This window comes from Orbicella faveolata, unplaced genomic scaffold (assembly GCF_042242905.1).
Source record: "Orbicella faveolata isolate gen_17 unplaced genomic scaffold, um_ofav_v1 contig_3, whole genome shotgun sequence".
In the NCBI taxonomy this organism is placed as follows: domain Eukaryota; kingdom Metazoa; phylum Cnidaria; class Anthozoa; order Scleractinia; family Merulinidae; genus Orbicella; species Orbicella faveolata.
In genome coordinates this window covers 15,085,308-15,102,500 of record NW_028301558.1, presented here as the reverse complement: position 1 = coordinate 15,102,500, position 17,193 = coordinate 15,085,308, and the positions used below count along the sequence as shown (strand labels likewise).

The window sequence follows — 17,193 nt, the reverse complement described above, 5'->3', positions numbered from 1 at the left end:
ATATCCACTCCGAAGAAATTTGTCCTTTTACATTGAGAACAGCTTCCCCTAGCCCTTCGTACGAGTCAAGAGTGACTTTACTCCCATAATCAAGATAGAGTCCCAAAACGTTATAAGATACCCTTCCTCCAGAATCTTTTAAGAAACGATAACGCCGGAGAATCTGGGAAAGTCCCTGCACTGATATATACACTTCAATGGAGGAAGCCTGAGGGAAGGGGGGGGGGGGGGGGGAAGAGGGGTGGAGTCCCCGAATCTAATAATCGTTTTATTATACATTGAACGAAAAAAGTCATGTTTTTGCTTCTTCACTGACGGCAAGCAACACAAAGCGCGCGAGCTTGACATGATTACCCGCGACCTTGAGCCTCCTTGACATGATTATTGTATAATCTGCAGAGATGACGTCACAGGCGCTGATTTCGAAAATTCACTGTATGCCGTACGGCCAATCAGAAAAGAGATAGTGAGTTCAATGTATAATAATATCACTTAACTTGACGTTTCGTATGTTTCGACATACATCTTCAGAAGTGACCGTTTATAATAGAAGTAACAACTAAATTTCAAATTTAAGATAAGTAACTAATTAAAAATAACAATGACAGAGGCTGAAAAACATTTGCATATGAAAAGAGCCGAAAAAATTCAGTATTAGCTTTAAAACTGGTACTTCTTAAAATGAAACAAATTAAGCCACACCCACAAAACAGGATCTTGGTACCTCTTAGGGATTGTTTTCAAAATCTCCAACAAACACCCCCGCCCTTATTCTATGGGAGTCTCCCCCTCGGGGAGGAAGGCACTGTCAGAGTAATGTGTCTTTCACAACATAGTTAATAGAGGAAATGGTTATGAAACCTGGCAAAGTTCTTTGTTGTATGTTTCTGTTGGCTATTTTGGGGGTTGACCCTGCACAAAACCTGGCAAAATACACAAGGTGGTTATGTGTGATAAACAACTAACGAATAGAAGCATTTTGACTACCTAATTCATGGATAGTCAATGAGCATAAAACAAAAGATGTGCAGGGTCGAGGACCTTCCATCATAAATCTTCACCTGTTTGTTCGCTTCATTGATGTTTAGCGGGTTTCTTAACCATATTTCTCTGTATTCACTATGATAACAAGAACCAAGAGGCCATGCATAGTATCTTTCAAGAACACATCACAGTGACCCCGGCCAGGGCTCAAACCCAGACCGCTCGTCCTGAAGCCCGCGTGCTAACCATCACACCACCACGCCTCCCACACATCAGTTGACTGGTGACCTTTTCTTGTCTACGTACAGTCTTGTGTGCGACTGCGCCAGGAAGACCGCCACCGCTGGCCACTCGTACTTTGGAATTCAGTTTTGGGCTGAGTGCTGGGCAGGAGAGAACCCGGATGTCGCGTACAATTCTGACGGCCAATCAGATTCTTGTGTTGATGGACACTTTTTGCCATGTGACTCCAGTGCTGCGTCCAGCTGCGCCGGTATGGAGGGTGTGAACTATGTTTATGAAATTAAAACGGGCCAGTCCTCCGATGGTAAGAAAAACAGTTTAACCCGATGATGATAAATGAGATGGGGGATTTTTAGCCTGGTAAACATATATTAGGGGGAGGCGTGGTGACCTCATGGTTATAGTGCGCTCACCTCCGGATTGAACAGTCCTCCCGGTTCGAGCCTTGGCCAGGGACATTGTCTCGAGTTCTTGGGCAAGACACTTTCGTCTCACAGTGCCTCTCTCCACCCACAATCCGGGCTGAAAGTGTTGGGACGGTGAACGCGATACGAGCAAAATTCATTCCCAATTCCCCCATTCCCCCTTAACAATGTTGAACTAGGATCGTTGGACAGACATGAGCCAAGCAAAATAAGTGTCAATGTTCGCTACGAGCTTTCCAACATTGCCTGGGGGAGTGGTGGGGGTTTGTAAGTTGGATCCAGGGTCATAATAGTGATGGCGAGAATAAAAAGCACCAATTTGAAGTATTCCTGGAACTGTCCCAAGGACATCTGTCCTCCATTGTAGGTGTATAAATGGGTATCGACGAATTTAAAGTTGAAGAGGGGGGGGGGGGAAGGTAACCCTGTGATGGACTAGGATCCCATCTAGGGAGGAACTGGAGTAGAAATACTCCTAGTCACTTCATGCTACAGAAACCGGGATATACGCTGGCCTAATGGGGCGCCTGGCTCATATACAGTTACCGTTTAAACATATATTAAGAAGACGGTTTTGCTGGCGTTTGTCGAAGCTCCCTCAAGTGTACTGTAGCTCAGTGATGGAGCATCTGGACTAAAAACCGGCAGGTCTTAGGGACCGTTCATTTTTATGAAATAGAGGGGCTGGTGGGATTTAGGGGGGTTAAGCCTGAAAAACCATGGCATTCAAGTGACACCTTGCATTAATGTGTAGAATTATGGGTATAACATAATTTATATAAAATATCAGTAATGCATGTATTAAATTCGGCACATGTCTGAAGCTCGACGTCTGAATCGAAGTCGAACGTATTCAACAGGGGCAGTCGACTAGAACGGCAAGGTCGACCCAAATACAACTGTGTCGATGGAATCGTATAACTAATTCAGACCGTGCTCGGACTTTACGTTAGACTACGAAAACCTCGAGGAAAAAATGGCCGCGTGAAATCCGGCTAAGTGAACTGAAGGACTACTCCAGTAGTCCAACTTTACTTGTACCGTGTAGCTACATTAGGTTCGGCAAATGTAAATTAAATTGACGTTACACAGGACTTGTGGTACGGCTCTTACATCTTTTCGCGCCGGCTAAATGGGCTTATTTTTGTTGTTTTTCTACAAAAACTGTATTTGGTACGATACTAAGAGTTTTATTTTTGATGTTTATTTTTCCTTTATAGCTTGCCACGACCTGGATCCCGTAAAGTGTCAAGAATATCGCGAATTTTGTAACAGTTATGCAAATATCGCAGAAACATGTCCTCGGACTTGCAATTTATGCCACGACTAAAAATAAAGATTCCCTGGGAAAGGAAAGATGGCCTGTTGGGTCCTTTTCTGGTAATATAAGATCAAATATAACATCGTTAGGTCAATTCCGATTTGATATGATTGTCAGGATTTAAAAGATAAGAAATAGACCTGATGTAATGTCTGTTGTTAATATTTGCTCTCAAGATGTCCCCCAAGCCTTGTTTTCTCGAAGTTATCAGAGAATCTTCAGCACCTCACGCTGTTTTCATGAACGTATTCTTTTCTAAAAAAGAGTACGTTTGTTAAAAAGTCTTTAGAGTTAAAATTAGGTGGCCTAATGCCAACATACGTAACAGCTATTTTTTAAAGCTTAAGTCTCCTTGGGTATGGGCTTCCATCTGTAACAGGCCCTTATTTTGACTAATAAATGAAATACATTGCGCTTTTGAGCGTACTCCACACTTTTGCCCTTACAAAAGTTGGCCCAACTTTGGATGATCTCAATGGGATGGTGGCTTTTACATAAGGGTGATATTTTGGCTTTTTTTTGTAACTAACGTGTAAGCTTAATTAGCATTGTTTTAAACTGAGTTAATAATTAATTTTCATCCTTTAAAAGAGTTCTCTCTCTTTTTTTTTTTTTTTTTTTTTGCTGTAAAACACATTCAACATCTCCGGATTATTTACGGGTGGAAACAGGTATTATTATAAGAACTGTTGGTGAATATCAACTGTCCCAGCTTTTCCCTGTGCTACCAAACCATTCATTACATTTTACTCAGCTAGTGATTTTATATATAGCGGTAACCATGTTTTATTTCATACAGTTGTCAGTTGACCGATTTTGGTTGCTAGTTTCGCAGCTGGTGTTCCCATTTTTCTTTTTAGTCGACTATTACCTTGATGTTGCAGAATCAATGAGCCTTCAAAATGTTGCAATTTGAGAATTGGATTCTTACTTAAAACTGTTACATCAGAAATACTAGGAATGCCACAAACTAGAAATTACAATGAGGTACCCGTCCCGAGTTTTTACCTTTATTTCTGCCATAATATTAACGATCTTTATCAATTTTTGCCGGTCATCTTTTGCTTCTCCAAAATGTGGGTGGCTAGTCAACCAATCCACCCAATTCCCTAAATCCGCCCCTGACTTTCTTCTGGTTTTGTGAAAAGAGACAGGAATAAGCTTAAGATATATCTTCTGGAAAACAGCCCTGAAGGTCTACAGCTACTGCAAGCCCAGAGGAAACATACAAACACCTCCATAACAGATACACTCAGTTGTACAACGGGTAAGATAATTTGCATCCTAATTTTTATGCTGCCCTTGCTCTCATAAATTCTACTTGCGCGACGCTTTCCCTAACATTTGTTATTATATTTTGCGTTAAAGAATTAACTCTTTGGTGCAATCTACCGATAAAAAGGACGCATCCCTTGACTTTCATTTCCATTGTCAACAAAATAGAAGGCATTCTATACTGATTGTTTGACAAGAAATGAGAGCCATTGTATGACGAAATATCTTACATTGTGTGATGCAGATTCCTCTAAATAAACACAGGAAGTTTGCTGCGGAAGGATCATTGATGTTAGTTTTCTTCCCCGTTTACTAAACATGCCGAATTTGACTTTCAATTACTGACATTGGTGTAACGGTTATCCAAATGCGGCACGTACAACAAAAATGTTATCGCCTCATTGTATGTGTACAATATAGTGAACACCGTAACATTTCTGGTGAGATAGTGTCAGGTGTTAAAAGCTGTAAGTTGTCTAAAACATTAAAAACAAAAGCCTCTGAGCATTAAATTTCTAGTTCCGTGCGATAAATCGTGAAAATAAAGTGTCAGATAAAGTTGTTCAAAACAGTGAGAATTTAGTGTGGGGAGTCTTAAAATCGGTACGTTCTGAAAAAACTGGTTGCATTAACGGGTAGGTTCATTGAAATACTAATCCTCTTGAGATGATATTACGACAGGTACAATTTTATTTTAGCTCCTCGTCGACCCTCGCTCGAGCGCAGAACGCGGTTTTGCGATATTCGAACACAATTTTTAACTGATTCCTTTTTGCCTTTCATCAGGTTAAATTTGTAGAGAACATACTAGAAGATGGTTGTTTTTCGCATTAATGACCTAGCTGGATTAAGAGGATTTTCTGATAAATTAAAGAAACTAACTTAGCTTTTGTTCGGCTCAGAAAGGAAAAAGCTGTTCGTTATAATGAAGTCGTCGAATCAGGGGGGGCGTCCTACCACTGCACTACCTCGAGTCTTGTTTTCATGTTCGTTTAAAATCGCACTATCCCTAGTTTTATCAGAATAGTTGCTACGCAACGGGACCATTCTGGGTGCTCCAGTCGTTCTCAAAAATGTTATTGTATGTCATAATCGTTAACTCTTTTTGAGTTCTGTTGAAACTTGTTTCATAAAACTACCCTTGTTGTTTTCCCCGTGAGCGAAACTGTTTCGGTACAAGGTTGAAGGTTCGTGTTATCCTTGTGTCATCTTCGTGTGAAAATGTCTTACGAGAGCCACCTGAAAACTGCAGATGAAATGATAAATAGAAGGCTTTTGATAAAACGGACAAAAGAAATAACGAACCACTTTGTACATACATGACATTAAATATTTCTGTGTAGGTTTTTACTTGTTCTGAATATCAAGGTTAAATTTAGATACAAAAAGGTTTTGATCGAGGAATGACATTTATCCAAGGGTGTTGTGCGAGATAAGATACTTAGATGAACGACCGAGTGTTCCAAAGCTACATTCTGTTACATAATAAACTTAGAACAAAAAAGATAGTTTCTTTTACAAATGTATCGAGATTAAGCAAATTACAGGAGAAAAATTCACCTCTGAAATCGTTCTTAAGTTGTATTCCATGTTGACATTTGAAACAAAAGGACAAATTTCTTCGCGCGTTCTTTGCAAAGTTATTTTGCAACTCAAAGGCAAACCGCTCGAATTAATTAAGGCTATTCGAATTAACAATCGTCTAAAGCATCATAAACTGATAAAAAGAGGGTCTAAAAGCTGGAAACAAGCCATAAAAAAGTCATGAAAAATATTTACAGGTACTATGCCTTAGTTAATCAGTAGAGCAATCTTACGCCACGTATTTTTCACTCGGGAACAAATTAACCTTGTTTAATATTTATATGTACTTTTATATGTAAACAATAAGGTTTCAAGATATGACGAGATTGCAAAAGCGTTTGAAAAAGATTTGCTTATTAATGGTTAAATACGCTATATCAAACAAGACTATCCCCAGCAGTGCGAATTTTCAGTCAGAACAGTGTTCTGAACGTACGCCTTTTAGAATTATATTAACGGAAGATTGAAATTGGAAATCAAGACGAAGGCACGGACGGTTTTTCCATCGCAGCAAATTTTTGTAAGTAGAAAGTTATTCTTCTCAAATAAGAGGATTTATCAATAATGGCTTTTAGCCAGCACTTCTCAAACCTATTAGTTACAGATAGTTACAACCTGAATTGGTTTGAACTTGCATTTTAAGCACTTAATACAGTTTTCACAAGTCGACTAGCAGCAAACTGAATGCTAAGCAATATTGGTCTCTCAAGCTCGGATGCGTGTTCTACGTCCATCCGATTTTAGTCAGGAATAAAGGCTACAAATCGAATAAATCTAGCTTAATCCTTGAGATATCGACCTATTTAGGAGTCAAACGTGTTTACAACCGACGTGTTTCGCGGAAGGCGCGCTGTCTAACCTTTGCAAGAGGTCCAGTTTCGAGCACTGGCCCAACTAGCGGGATTGTCATATCGTCTTGCTCCAAACGCACACTGCCTCAAATGTCTCTAATTGCTGGGAGTGCAGATGAGTTCTGTCGACTTGTTGGGGCAACGTGACAAAATAGTGTGGGCATGCGATTTTTTGTAACGAACTATGCAGGATCTTGCCTTAAACTGGGACAAAAATAAGACCGTCCTTTTCCTTACTTTATGTGTTACAATAAGTTAAATGGGATCAGCTCCGAGCATGAGTTTACGTAAATGGGCAAAATAAGAAAAAAAATTTAAATACACGGCAACAATTTAACAAGAACAACAAAAAGGAGAACAACAATAACGTTCATTTGTGCATGCAAGAAAAAAAAAAAAAGAAAATATGATCTGATACTATTAATCTGAGTCCTTGCTGCCCAGACCATAAGGCTTTGTTTAGATGGAGGTGGCTTACCCAGGCTGACCAAGGTACCCGGCTGGGAGCCTGTTTACATGGAGGGAGGATGCCCGTCTAACCAAGTTATCCTGGGAGAGCCAACTTTTCATACGTTCTTTTAGAAAACACATTGAAGCGTTTACATGCTAGACAGGGTAGCTCGCCTTCCAGAGATTCGCTGTCTACTTCCCCGAGACACAGTCTCATTCTTTCTCCCCTGCCTTGTGATCTAGTCTGAGAGAGTGTTTTTGATGTTCAATAGCACTTTATCAGAATGCTACAATAAACCGTTGTCTGGGCTAATCCGCTGTTAGTTAAAATCACTTGGAAACTCTCATCGAGTGAAATTATTTCTTTAGTTGTTACGCTATACACGCTGTTATTTTGAGCCAATTAACGTCAGTTGAGAAGAAAAATGTTCTCGTCGTTAACATTTGGCAATTTTAAATATCAAGAGAGGCTGCCGACGTTAAATGGTTTTCAAAGAAATATCGCCGTAGGGACGTGACCAAGTCAACGTTTTACTCTTTGGACTTTTAGGGGTTAGTTGCGGCAGCTGCAAGCACGTACGTCAGTAGCAACAACACGTTGAATAAAACTGTCTGTCATGAAAATAAAACTGAAAAAAGAATGACCATACGTTATAAGATTTCAAAACATTTCTAACACTTCTGATTGTAGCTATGGAGGCCTAACACCATCTGCCTTATGATTGCTTTCAAATTTCTTCTCTTCAACTATACCATTATATTTTTCTTATTACTTTGTGTGTTGAAATGTATAATTAAAATGCAGTACCACGAATTCGTACACCGATGCTATATTGTATGCAAAGCAGCGTTAAAAGTTTCGATCGAAAGGGCTATGAGAAAATGGCACACTATTAACATAAAAAGATTACCAAAAATTTAATAAAAAATGTCAAAATTCTTGAAAAATAACACTTTCGTTAAATTACAATGCGTTTACTGGTGGCAAAATCATACAGTATTTGCTCTGACTCGATTGCATGAGTTGACATGAGTTATTAATCATTTCTTCACAAGAAATTAGAATTTAAAATAACTTTATCGACACTTTCACCCCAGGTTATACTTGTCAAGTAATTGGTCCGCGTGAAAAGAAGAACATTACGCAACAACAAAAGTGAGGTTTGTACATATGATTGCAAATAAGTACAGGCTATTGAGATTCTTAAGTTATACTTTTTCTTTCATGAAAGCGTTTACTGGGCAAAATCGACATTTACAAGCAGTAAACAATGATTTAGTAATATCCCTCTTGAGATAGTAATGGCTGTACTTCTAAATAACCAAACGGAAATAAAAGCCCCTGCGTAGGCTGGTTAAGCAACTTAATGGAAAGTTTTCTTTCTCTATACAAGTGTGAAGAAGTATTTTTTTCCTTGTTGTAACACATTATTAATGAAAAAATTGCACTCACAGTCCTTGGCCGGCTTTGATGAAGCAGAACGTAAACACGACCGCAAAGTCTGTCAGCGGGCCAGCACTGATGAAAATTAAGGATTTAGTTACATAATATTTCACCAAACAGTTTTCACGAAAACCCAGACGAATACGGCCTTTGCTTCTTAGTTTCATTTTAGCTGTGCATGTAGAGAAACCCTTCGATTTGTCTGGCTTTTAATTAAGGATATATCAAATTGCGTTAGGTAACGGTTGATCATTCTTGAAGGTTGCAATAACTAAAGCCAATTACATTATGAATAAAAGTACCTTGACTTCACAAAATGTCACCTATTCTTGCAACCCAAACTGGAGACATTGCAAAGAAAGTGTGATGATTTATTAGTTAATACACTTTAACGCACCAAAACCTCGTCCAGAAGCTGATATTAAAAACAAGCACTTCGGTTTGGGTGTCTCATATTTGGATGATAACCGGGTTTGTTTGTTCTATACTAAATAGCAAACATACAATCTTTATAGTATTTAGGCCCCGTCCACACTCACGTGGGAGAAATTATAAACGTAGCTTTATTTAGTTCGGCCTTACGTTTACACTAATCCGTCACGAAAACGGAGCTTTTCGAAAAGGCTCTTCAAACCGGAGGAATTTGAATATAACTTTATTTAATAACTTTGTTTAAGTTATTACGCTGGCTTTGCGTTTTAGTGTGGACGGAAAACATTTTGAAAACGGAGCTTTTCGAAAATGATGACTAACGATGATCATGTGATTAATTTCCTGCCAGAGTTTACCTCGAACGCAAATGGAAAATGACCGCTGATTGTTGGGTTTTCAAATTTTTCCAGCGGAGTGGACGGAAAACATTTGATGGGTTTTCAGAGTGAAAAACGCCGTTTTCAAATTTCGCCGGTGTAGTGCAGACGGGGACCACAGACACCTGAGTTTACAGTTAAGGTATCATAATCATCCCTCAGACGTAAATTCGAATTCAATTGATATTACTAGACCACAAACTTTTTTCCATTGTTCTCCAAAATTAAATGTTTCGTTTGCAATTTTCTCATTTTGCTTCTGAATTGGAAACAATTCGCCATCTGAAAAGACTGTGTTCACTCTTAACACGAACCGTTAAAGTGTCATCGAACGAGTTAACAAAAGAATATAATATGTAAAACTATGTTGCTCTAACGCTTGGTTCTGCCTATAAAATGTTTTCTTTTTTGTAACCATGATTACAAATGAAAGTTATTGTTGTTGTTTGACTTGCAAAAATTTGGCAAACAGAAAACAACTCACACAATAAAAAAAAAAACAAAAGGGAATAATAAGTGATTTAATTCTACTTGTCCACAGAAAGAAAGTTAATTCATCCTTCACTTTTGTAGTTCTGGAAATATTTCAATACACAATTTGTCAACCAATTGAGAGAATCGAAGGTCGTGGATGCGACTGAGAAATTTTGTCCGTACACGTGCTAATAATTAATTTATCTCAAGAGGGCGATCTTGGCGTTTGGCCTGGAGCTTATTAATTCTACGAAGACAAAGTTTAGTCAGGCAAACTTAAGTAAATTTGAAAGCAATGTCTTGAATTTCACATGACATATTTTTGGTGAAAATGCAGGGTGGCAACAATAGTTGCCATGGAAACTTGTGTAAATGCCGCTCTTCACCTTTTGAATGGCTTTCTTTTAAATTTGGCACCATCTAAATTTTGTATGTTGTTGTTGTAGTCGCCACAAAACACGTCTTGGGTTCATCGTTCAAAAGGAATTTTTGGTGAGGTGTTTTATTAGCAGCTTATTGTCACACATTGTTTTCACCCTCTAAAAATGGTAGTGGTTATCTTTGGATGGGACTTACAGTGTAAACAATTTTAAGCGGACATATATACGAATTCTGCCTATTAACTGGACAAAAAACAGCCTCTGTATTCTTCAGATGATCGGTAGAATGTCAGTCTCTGCTATATGGCTATCCGGTGGACTAATACTTGCGAGGGCTTTAAATGGGAATTTTTCTATAATACACAGTTTTTAAATAGGGAACATTTCTGAAGCATGAACTGAGCTAAGGACATCACCCAAGCTAAAGCTTGTACTGATAATGACATCTGAAAATAAAAACCTGAAAATTTTATTTGTGAAGTACTATAGAATTGGAGCCTTTTTCAGCAGTCTAAGCTAGGCCGGAATTAAACCTCAATTACTCTTAAGTTATTAAGAAGTGACGTTGCTTCCTAAATAGCGTAGAGGAAACCAAATATTGTACTTTTTAACTTTTTAAGTTCTCTATTTGTTCCCTTTAAGCTTCCATTTTTAGTTTTCAGCATCAGTTGTAAAAAGTCACAATTTTGAAACCCTACGCCAGCGTTGAAACATTTCTCGAATCTGATTGGCTGAGAGCTTCCCAACATGAGGTTAATTTAGTGCAGAACTGACAAGTAGAAACAACAACACGTGTTACTTAATTTCCCGCTGAGTAGCCATTTTGGTCCTTTTGTATAAGACTGTCTGATTTACGTCGTAAAGTTCGAGTAATTGCATCAACTGTCGAATAGATTTTATTCGCGTGTTGAAAGCCTCCATGCTGACACTTTTGGATGTGTGTATATTCATGAGACAAATTTCCGTAATCAAATCCCATTTTCTCCTCATGGTTGCTACACATTGCTAAGCAAGCAGGTATTGAGAATAAGGAAAATCATCAATGACGGGTGCCTTGGTGTACAATCCAAATTCTTCGAAAAAGGCCTTAAGAATCATATGCTAGTCATTCAAAAGAACTTTGTTCTGTACTCCGAGTTGATAGCCTATATATCAAAATTTTACATGACGCTTTCTGCCCAAAATTGCAAATTTTCTTAAATTTCTTTGCCTGGTAGTTCGGACTCAGTGAAAAACAACGCCAAATGTAGACGTTTGACAGAAAGCCTTTGTACCATGGAGAAATTTAAGATTTATCGAATGTGAGCCATTCAATGTCAGGGATGTTCCCCTATTCTTTAAACACAAATCTCGTAAATCAATCCTTGGCAGCATTCACTTTCAAACTTAACAAAATATACGTTTATCAGGAAAACATACATTATTTATTGACCCCAATAAGCCAAAATCACCTGGACCTTGATTTGGCGCCGTTTCGGATTAATATATATTCTTGAATCACTCAAATCGGTCTCGGAGCCTTTATAGAAAGACTTTCCCGTAAATATTTTTCACGCTACATGTAGAGTTCGTAAGGAGAGCAGAAATCGTAAGTACCAGAATTGTTTTAATAGTATTTCTAATCACGAGAGTTCGAATCAATGTTCCTTTATGTACGTCGTGTTGGAAAGTAGTTATTTTACTCAGGGTAATGTTACACGTTTGTTTATAAAACGGTAACTAATTTGAGTTTGGAACAAACATTTTTATGAAAAGGCCACTTTGTTATTAAGTTTGCCACAACGGTTTTGTCACGATTTTGTCCTCCTTGTTGGAATATACTCGGCGAGGTTAGGGGAAGAATCGTCTGTAAATGATTTTTATGTATATCGTAGTACTGCTTTAATCTAATGGGTGCCTTACAGCATCTTACTGTTGTTTTTTGTCCGAAAACAACAAACATTTTTGGGATTTTCTTCAGTTTTAATCTACGGCCAATTTTCGGCATTGTGTTTTTCACGCCCTCGATTGACGAGTTAATAATCTCATTTCGACACTATTCTTGGCATATGCTAGGTATTGAAAACCCAAGAAAAATGTATTTATTTTCTACGAAGCTGCTAGGCTCAGAAACGCTGGTCAAAATATCACACTACGACGTAAGAACTTATTTCAGGGAAGCCGTGTCACGATATTATGATTTACGAAAATTAATACCGTTGAATTGAACGAAACGTCCGGAAAATAGCAATTTACTTTGGAAGAAAAACACCAGAAATCGTAAAATCTATCAGAGAGTCGCTGTTTTCATATCAACATATTGAAACACGCGCGAGTTAGCAGGGGGTTCAAGACCTGCACGTGAGCCATATCTCTCCCCAATCTTACTCGACATACCACACTCGTTCCAGATCCCAAGAAAAGTACGTACCGCTGAAATAAGGTGGAAGATCATTCGATATAATGTTAACGTGTTAGCGGTCCAAGCTAGGATCTTTAAGACTATCACATAGAGATATGTTTAGTATAGTGTTCTAGGATGGCTAAATAAAATTGTAAACAAGTTACAGTTAAAAACTCTTTCCGTTTATGCATGACACGTCAGCATTTAGCCCAGCCTCGTTACGTGAAATTTTCTTTAACTTCTGGAGCGGGCATCGTCGTGTTGTTTTCATGTAGATATTCTCTTTTTTTCTTTGCTGCTTTGGAAATTTGTTCATGATAAAATCTGCCTTTTCTTAGCGAAGCTTCGTGATTTTTGTTAGTTTTATATCATCATCAAGAGAAGATCAAGGCAAGAGAGTTTAATAAACAATAGTCTCCATTTGGCGTGAAAATGTGCGCGAATATTTGTTCGCGGACAATATATGTTCCGAGAAGCGAACAATTTTGTGCGCTACGATAAAAAGATAATGTCCAAGAACAAATATCCGAGCATAACATTTTCAAAGTCAAATGGAGGCTATTGGGCCCAGTTTTAACTGGGGCAAATTCAGTCACGTAACGCGTTCAGACCAATTACGTGCGAGCGAAATGTTCGCTATCAAAGAAGGCTTCCTCACAGACGTTTTCGTGTTTGCTTTGTAAACAAAACATAAACAAATCCTCCATCAAAACAATGTCCATACAACGAGCCAGTAACATCCGTGGAATAACTGGGTACCATGTCTAAAAATAACTTAGAAGGGATTGCCTCGGGTACAAGGCCTTTATGGGGGATGAGCTCTCTTAACTTGATCTTCTCTTGGTCATCATACATAATGGTTATTGGATGAAACAGATTTCTATTTCAGGTGAATTGAAATCTCAAGCAGTTTTCCAAAAAAAAATTAATCATCGAATTGATCACCGCAGACCAGTACCAAGCGTGGGAAAAAATGAAGTGTTGAGGTTATTATATATTGACGCCTCCAGTGTTTCAGCCAGGAAATTTTAATTGAGGGCCAAAGTGGCCCCTGAACACCTTTTTTAGGGGCAAAAATGCATCAGGGTACCAAGGAAAATAAAGCAGTTTATTAGGGTCTATGATAAAATTTAATAAGTATTTTTTGAAGCGTTTCTACTCAATAAAGTTTCTTTTGAATCAGATACTAGTATGAAGGATCCGTGCATTACAAGAGAACAATCCTTAGGCATACGCGACGTAGTCTATGATCAAGTGTTTACAATGCATTATAGGGCAATTTCATACCCGGTCAGCCATTTGTATTGGACGTTTTCCGAGAATCAATACTGCAGTAAAGCAAAAGGACGGATTGACCTCTTTTCTTATGTTGAATGTTTTAGAAGCAAAGATCTTTCAATGTGATTTTCTAGAAGGACAAAATGTGTGACAAAATAGCCGTTATTGATCGTCAACACAGAGAAATGTAGTCGCCATTACTGCCATTGTGGCGACTAAACCAGAATTTTTGGTCGCCATGGATGAATTATCAGTTGCATTGGCAACCATATTGGTCGCAATTTCGAGCCCTGGGATGGCTTTTAAAATACTATACCTGTGTTAAGCCCAAAGTCTTGTAAAAGGAAAGGGCCAAATTGGCTCTTTTCTCGTTTTTCTGGGGACCATCTCTGATTGCAGCACGGGATTCCCGCAATGGCGCGCCCTGGTGAAAACTCTGCGCCTCTGTCGAAAGCAAACATAATTAAGCCTCCCTTTTTTCGCAACACTTATTTATTTAGGATAAAAAAAAAAATGTTTTGTTTCTTACTGTTTATAAGTGGCATGCCTTTGAACTAGTTAGGTGTAGTAAGCGCATTGACCACTGTAAACAACAACATTTGAACATTTTCAATTTTTTGAACTTAAGCGTGGGAAATGGCTGTCAACAACGGGAAAGCTCAGAACTAATGGCAAGAGCGGGGGTGTCTAAAAACAACTTAGAAGGGATTGCCTCGGGTAAAAGGCCTATATGGGGGATGAACTCTCTTAACTTGATCATCTCTTGGTCATCATACATAATGGTTACTGGATGAAATAGATTTCTATTTCAGGTCAATTAAAATCTAAAGCAGTTTTCAAAAATGAAAAAAATTAATCATCGAATTGATCACTGCAGAGCAGTGACAAGCGTGGGAAAAAAATGAAGTGTTGCGGTTATTATATAATGACGCCTCTGTCGACAGCAAACGCAATTAAGCCTCCTTTTTTTCGCAGGACTAAAAAAGGTTTTGTTTCTTCCAGTTTAAGTGCATGCGTTTGAACTAGCTAGGTGTAGTAAGCGCATTAACAACAACACTAGAAACAACAACATTTGAACATTTTCAGTTTTTTGAACGTGAGCGTGGGAAATGGCTGTCAACAACGGGAAAGCTCAGAACTAATGGCAAGAGTGGGCAAACATTTAATCTATGGCACAACAGTCTCGTAATAGCAAAAAGCTGAATCTGTACTAAATTAAGGGGCGAACTCCTGCCGTGAAAAATCTACTTTTCTGACTTTCGTCATGCACCGACTAAAATCGATCAGTCCTTCAACTGCCTCCGAAATAAATTATTTAAATTATATAGAACTTATCTCAGGGCATACTGTTTTGATTGATGAGCCATCTATATTACGATAGTTAGGTAGAGCTATCTCTACATATCTCTAAAACCATTCAATCCTAAACAAATAAGTTTTGCAAAAAAAGGAGGCTTAATTATGTTTACTTTGGACAGAGGCGACAATAATAACCTAGGATTTAACAAATTATACGTGATTCCGAAAATGGCTGGGTTCTTGAAAAAATTAATTGGAAAAGTTTTTGTGAACGCTCGTTTCTCTGAATTTCTACAAGCCTCTTTGTTTATAATTAACACTCATTGCTGAGTCCATTAAGTTACTCACGGTGTTGAAAGATTCTGTAGCTTAGATAATCTGAATTACATCACTTCCTAATTCGTACGTGGTCAATTCACATTGAATTTCACTGAACTCCTTGATATTGAGTCGTGTTTGAGATGCGTGTATGTCCTTACACTAACACAAAGAACAAGATTAACATCAGATAGAAAAAAAAAATATTCCTGACGTGCATGCATTTGTCACTTGATTAAAAATTCTGTAATCGGGCCAGCTGGGTAAACCTGCGAGAGAAGCGCACGGTAGGTGCATTGACGTTTCAGTTAAACCTATCAAATTGAAAGCCTGGTTTGTGAGATATGGCCAAACCCAACTCAACCTTTTGTAAGCGAAGAACCTGATGTTTGGTTGACGATGTACCTTGGGTTTTATTAAGGTAAGGCGTTGGATTTTGAAGGTTCATTTGTTTTGAGATAGCATCTTGCATGAAGCCAACCTTTCGTTGAGGAAGTCTACCTCTTCTCAAAGATGGAATCGTGATTTTCGCCGTCTCAATCTATTTATTTCTTAAAATTTATATATATATCAAAAGAACAATATCTTTTTATCAGTTTTTACTCGTTATTGTTGCTATACAAGTTTTTTTTCATTTCTGAGTTTATAAACGGTTTTAAACACAACTGTACGAGGAAACATTATAATACATGACGACTATCTTTGAAAATAGAGCAGACGATTAAGGGGCAGTAAAGTATTCATTGTGATAAATACTGCTTACTGTTCTCATAAAGTCTTTTAAATTTCCAATTTACTTGCCTCAACACACTGTCGATTCTAGCTCGTTGTAGATGATAGTTAATTCCAAGTGCTTGCGTGTAAATGGTTGAATCTTCATATCGCGATCGTTGCCTTTTCAATGGGCACGTTCGTCTTGATTAATTGTGCAGCGACGGAGAGGCTTTCAAAATCGCCCCTCAAAGTACTCACGCTATGACAAGAACTGAACTTAAAATGAAAGAAAGGCTTGTGTTTGTCAACGTGGTAAGGAAATATCTTAAAGTACATCATTTCGCTAACGCCTAAGGCCATGGGCAAATATACTTCACTGTAATTTGCTCTAATTCGTAGGACTTAGGATCAAATCCTTGTTTGCCAATCGATGTAAAGCGGAGTTCTAACTGTATGAATTTCAAATCTAAAAAATCATAATGAATATTTTGTATCTTGAATACTTTCTATATGCTAAACGATTGTGATTGTTTTTAGAATTGGGCGAGATTTTCCGTGAGTTGCGGTATCATTGCAACAGGAATCATTTTATTTTCCGTATTTAGAGACCGTGAATCCTTCGCTCTTTGTAAATTTGCAAATCGAAAAGGGAATTCTTGACACTGAAATTAAATGCCAATTTCTCAAGCCTGTCTCAATTGAATGAGCCAATAGGGAAGCTCCATTCAGCAATTAATGTTTTGCAAGGTGTTTTTACTGCGTGCAGCGTTCATTCAGTCGAATCGATGAAAGCCATTAGATTAACAGATTGATAACCATAGAACCACCTGATTAAAGTACACTGAAAATCACATACTGTATACATTAACAGTTACAAAGTTAAAGCTAAATTCTATAGGAACAAAATAGCGACTTTTCCTGAATATCGGGAGAACGATTTGAGTACTCCGTGGGGCTTAGA

The 17,193-nt window shown here is 38.1% G+C and overlaps 2 protein-coding genes across 2 annotated transcripts in view; both read left to right on the top strand.

Annotated features, from left to right (window-relative positions):
- LOC149106546 (uncharacterized) overlaps positions 1 to 3,190 on the top strand; it is a 5,482-nt gene extending 2,292 nt beyond the window's left edge. The window contains exons 4-5 of the mRNA XM_089298717.1: positions 1,293 to 1,531; positions 2,873 to 3,190. Coding sequence (XP_089154843.1) covers positions 1,293 to 1,531; positions 2,873 to 2,982 — 349 coding nt within the window. The 3' untranslated portion in view covers positions 2,983 to 3,190. The remainder of the gene's footprint in view (positions 1 to 1,292; positions 1,532 to 2,872) is intronic.
- A 12,564-nt stretch (positions 3,191 to 15,754) lies between these two features.
- Positions 15,755 to 17,193, top strand: part of LOC110041858 (polycystin family receptor for egg jelly-like) — a 33,698-nt gene continuing 32,259 nt past the window's right edge. Inside the window, exon 1 of the mRNA XM_020747183.2 lies at positions 15,755 to 15,939. The gene's annotated coding sequence lies outside the window, so the exon portion shown is untranslated. The remainder of the gene's footprint in view (positions 15,940 to 17,193) is intronic.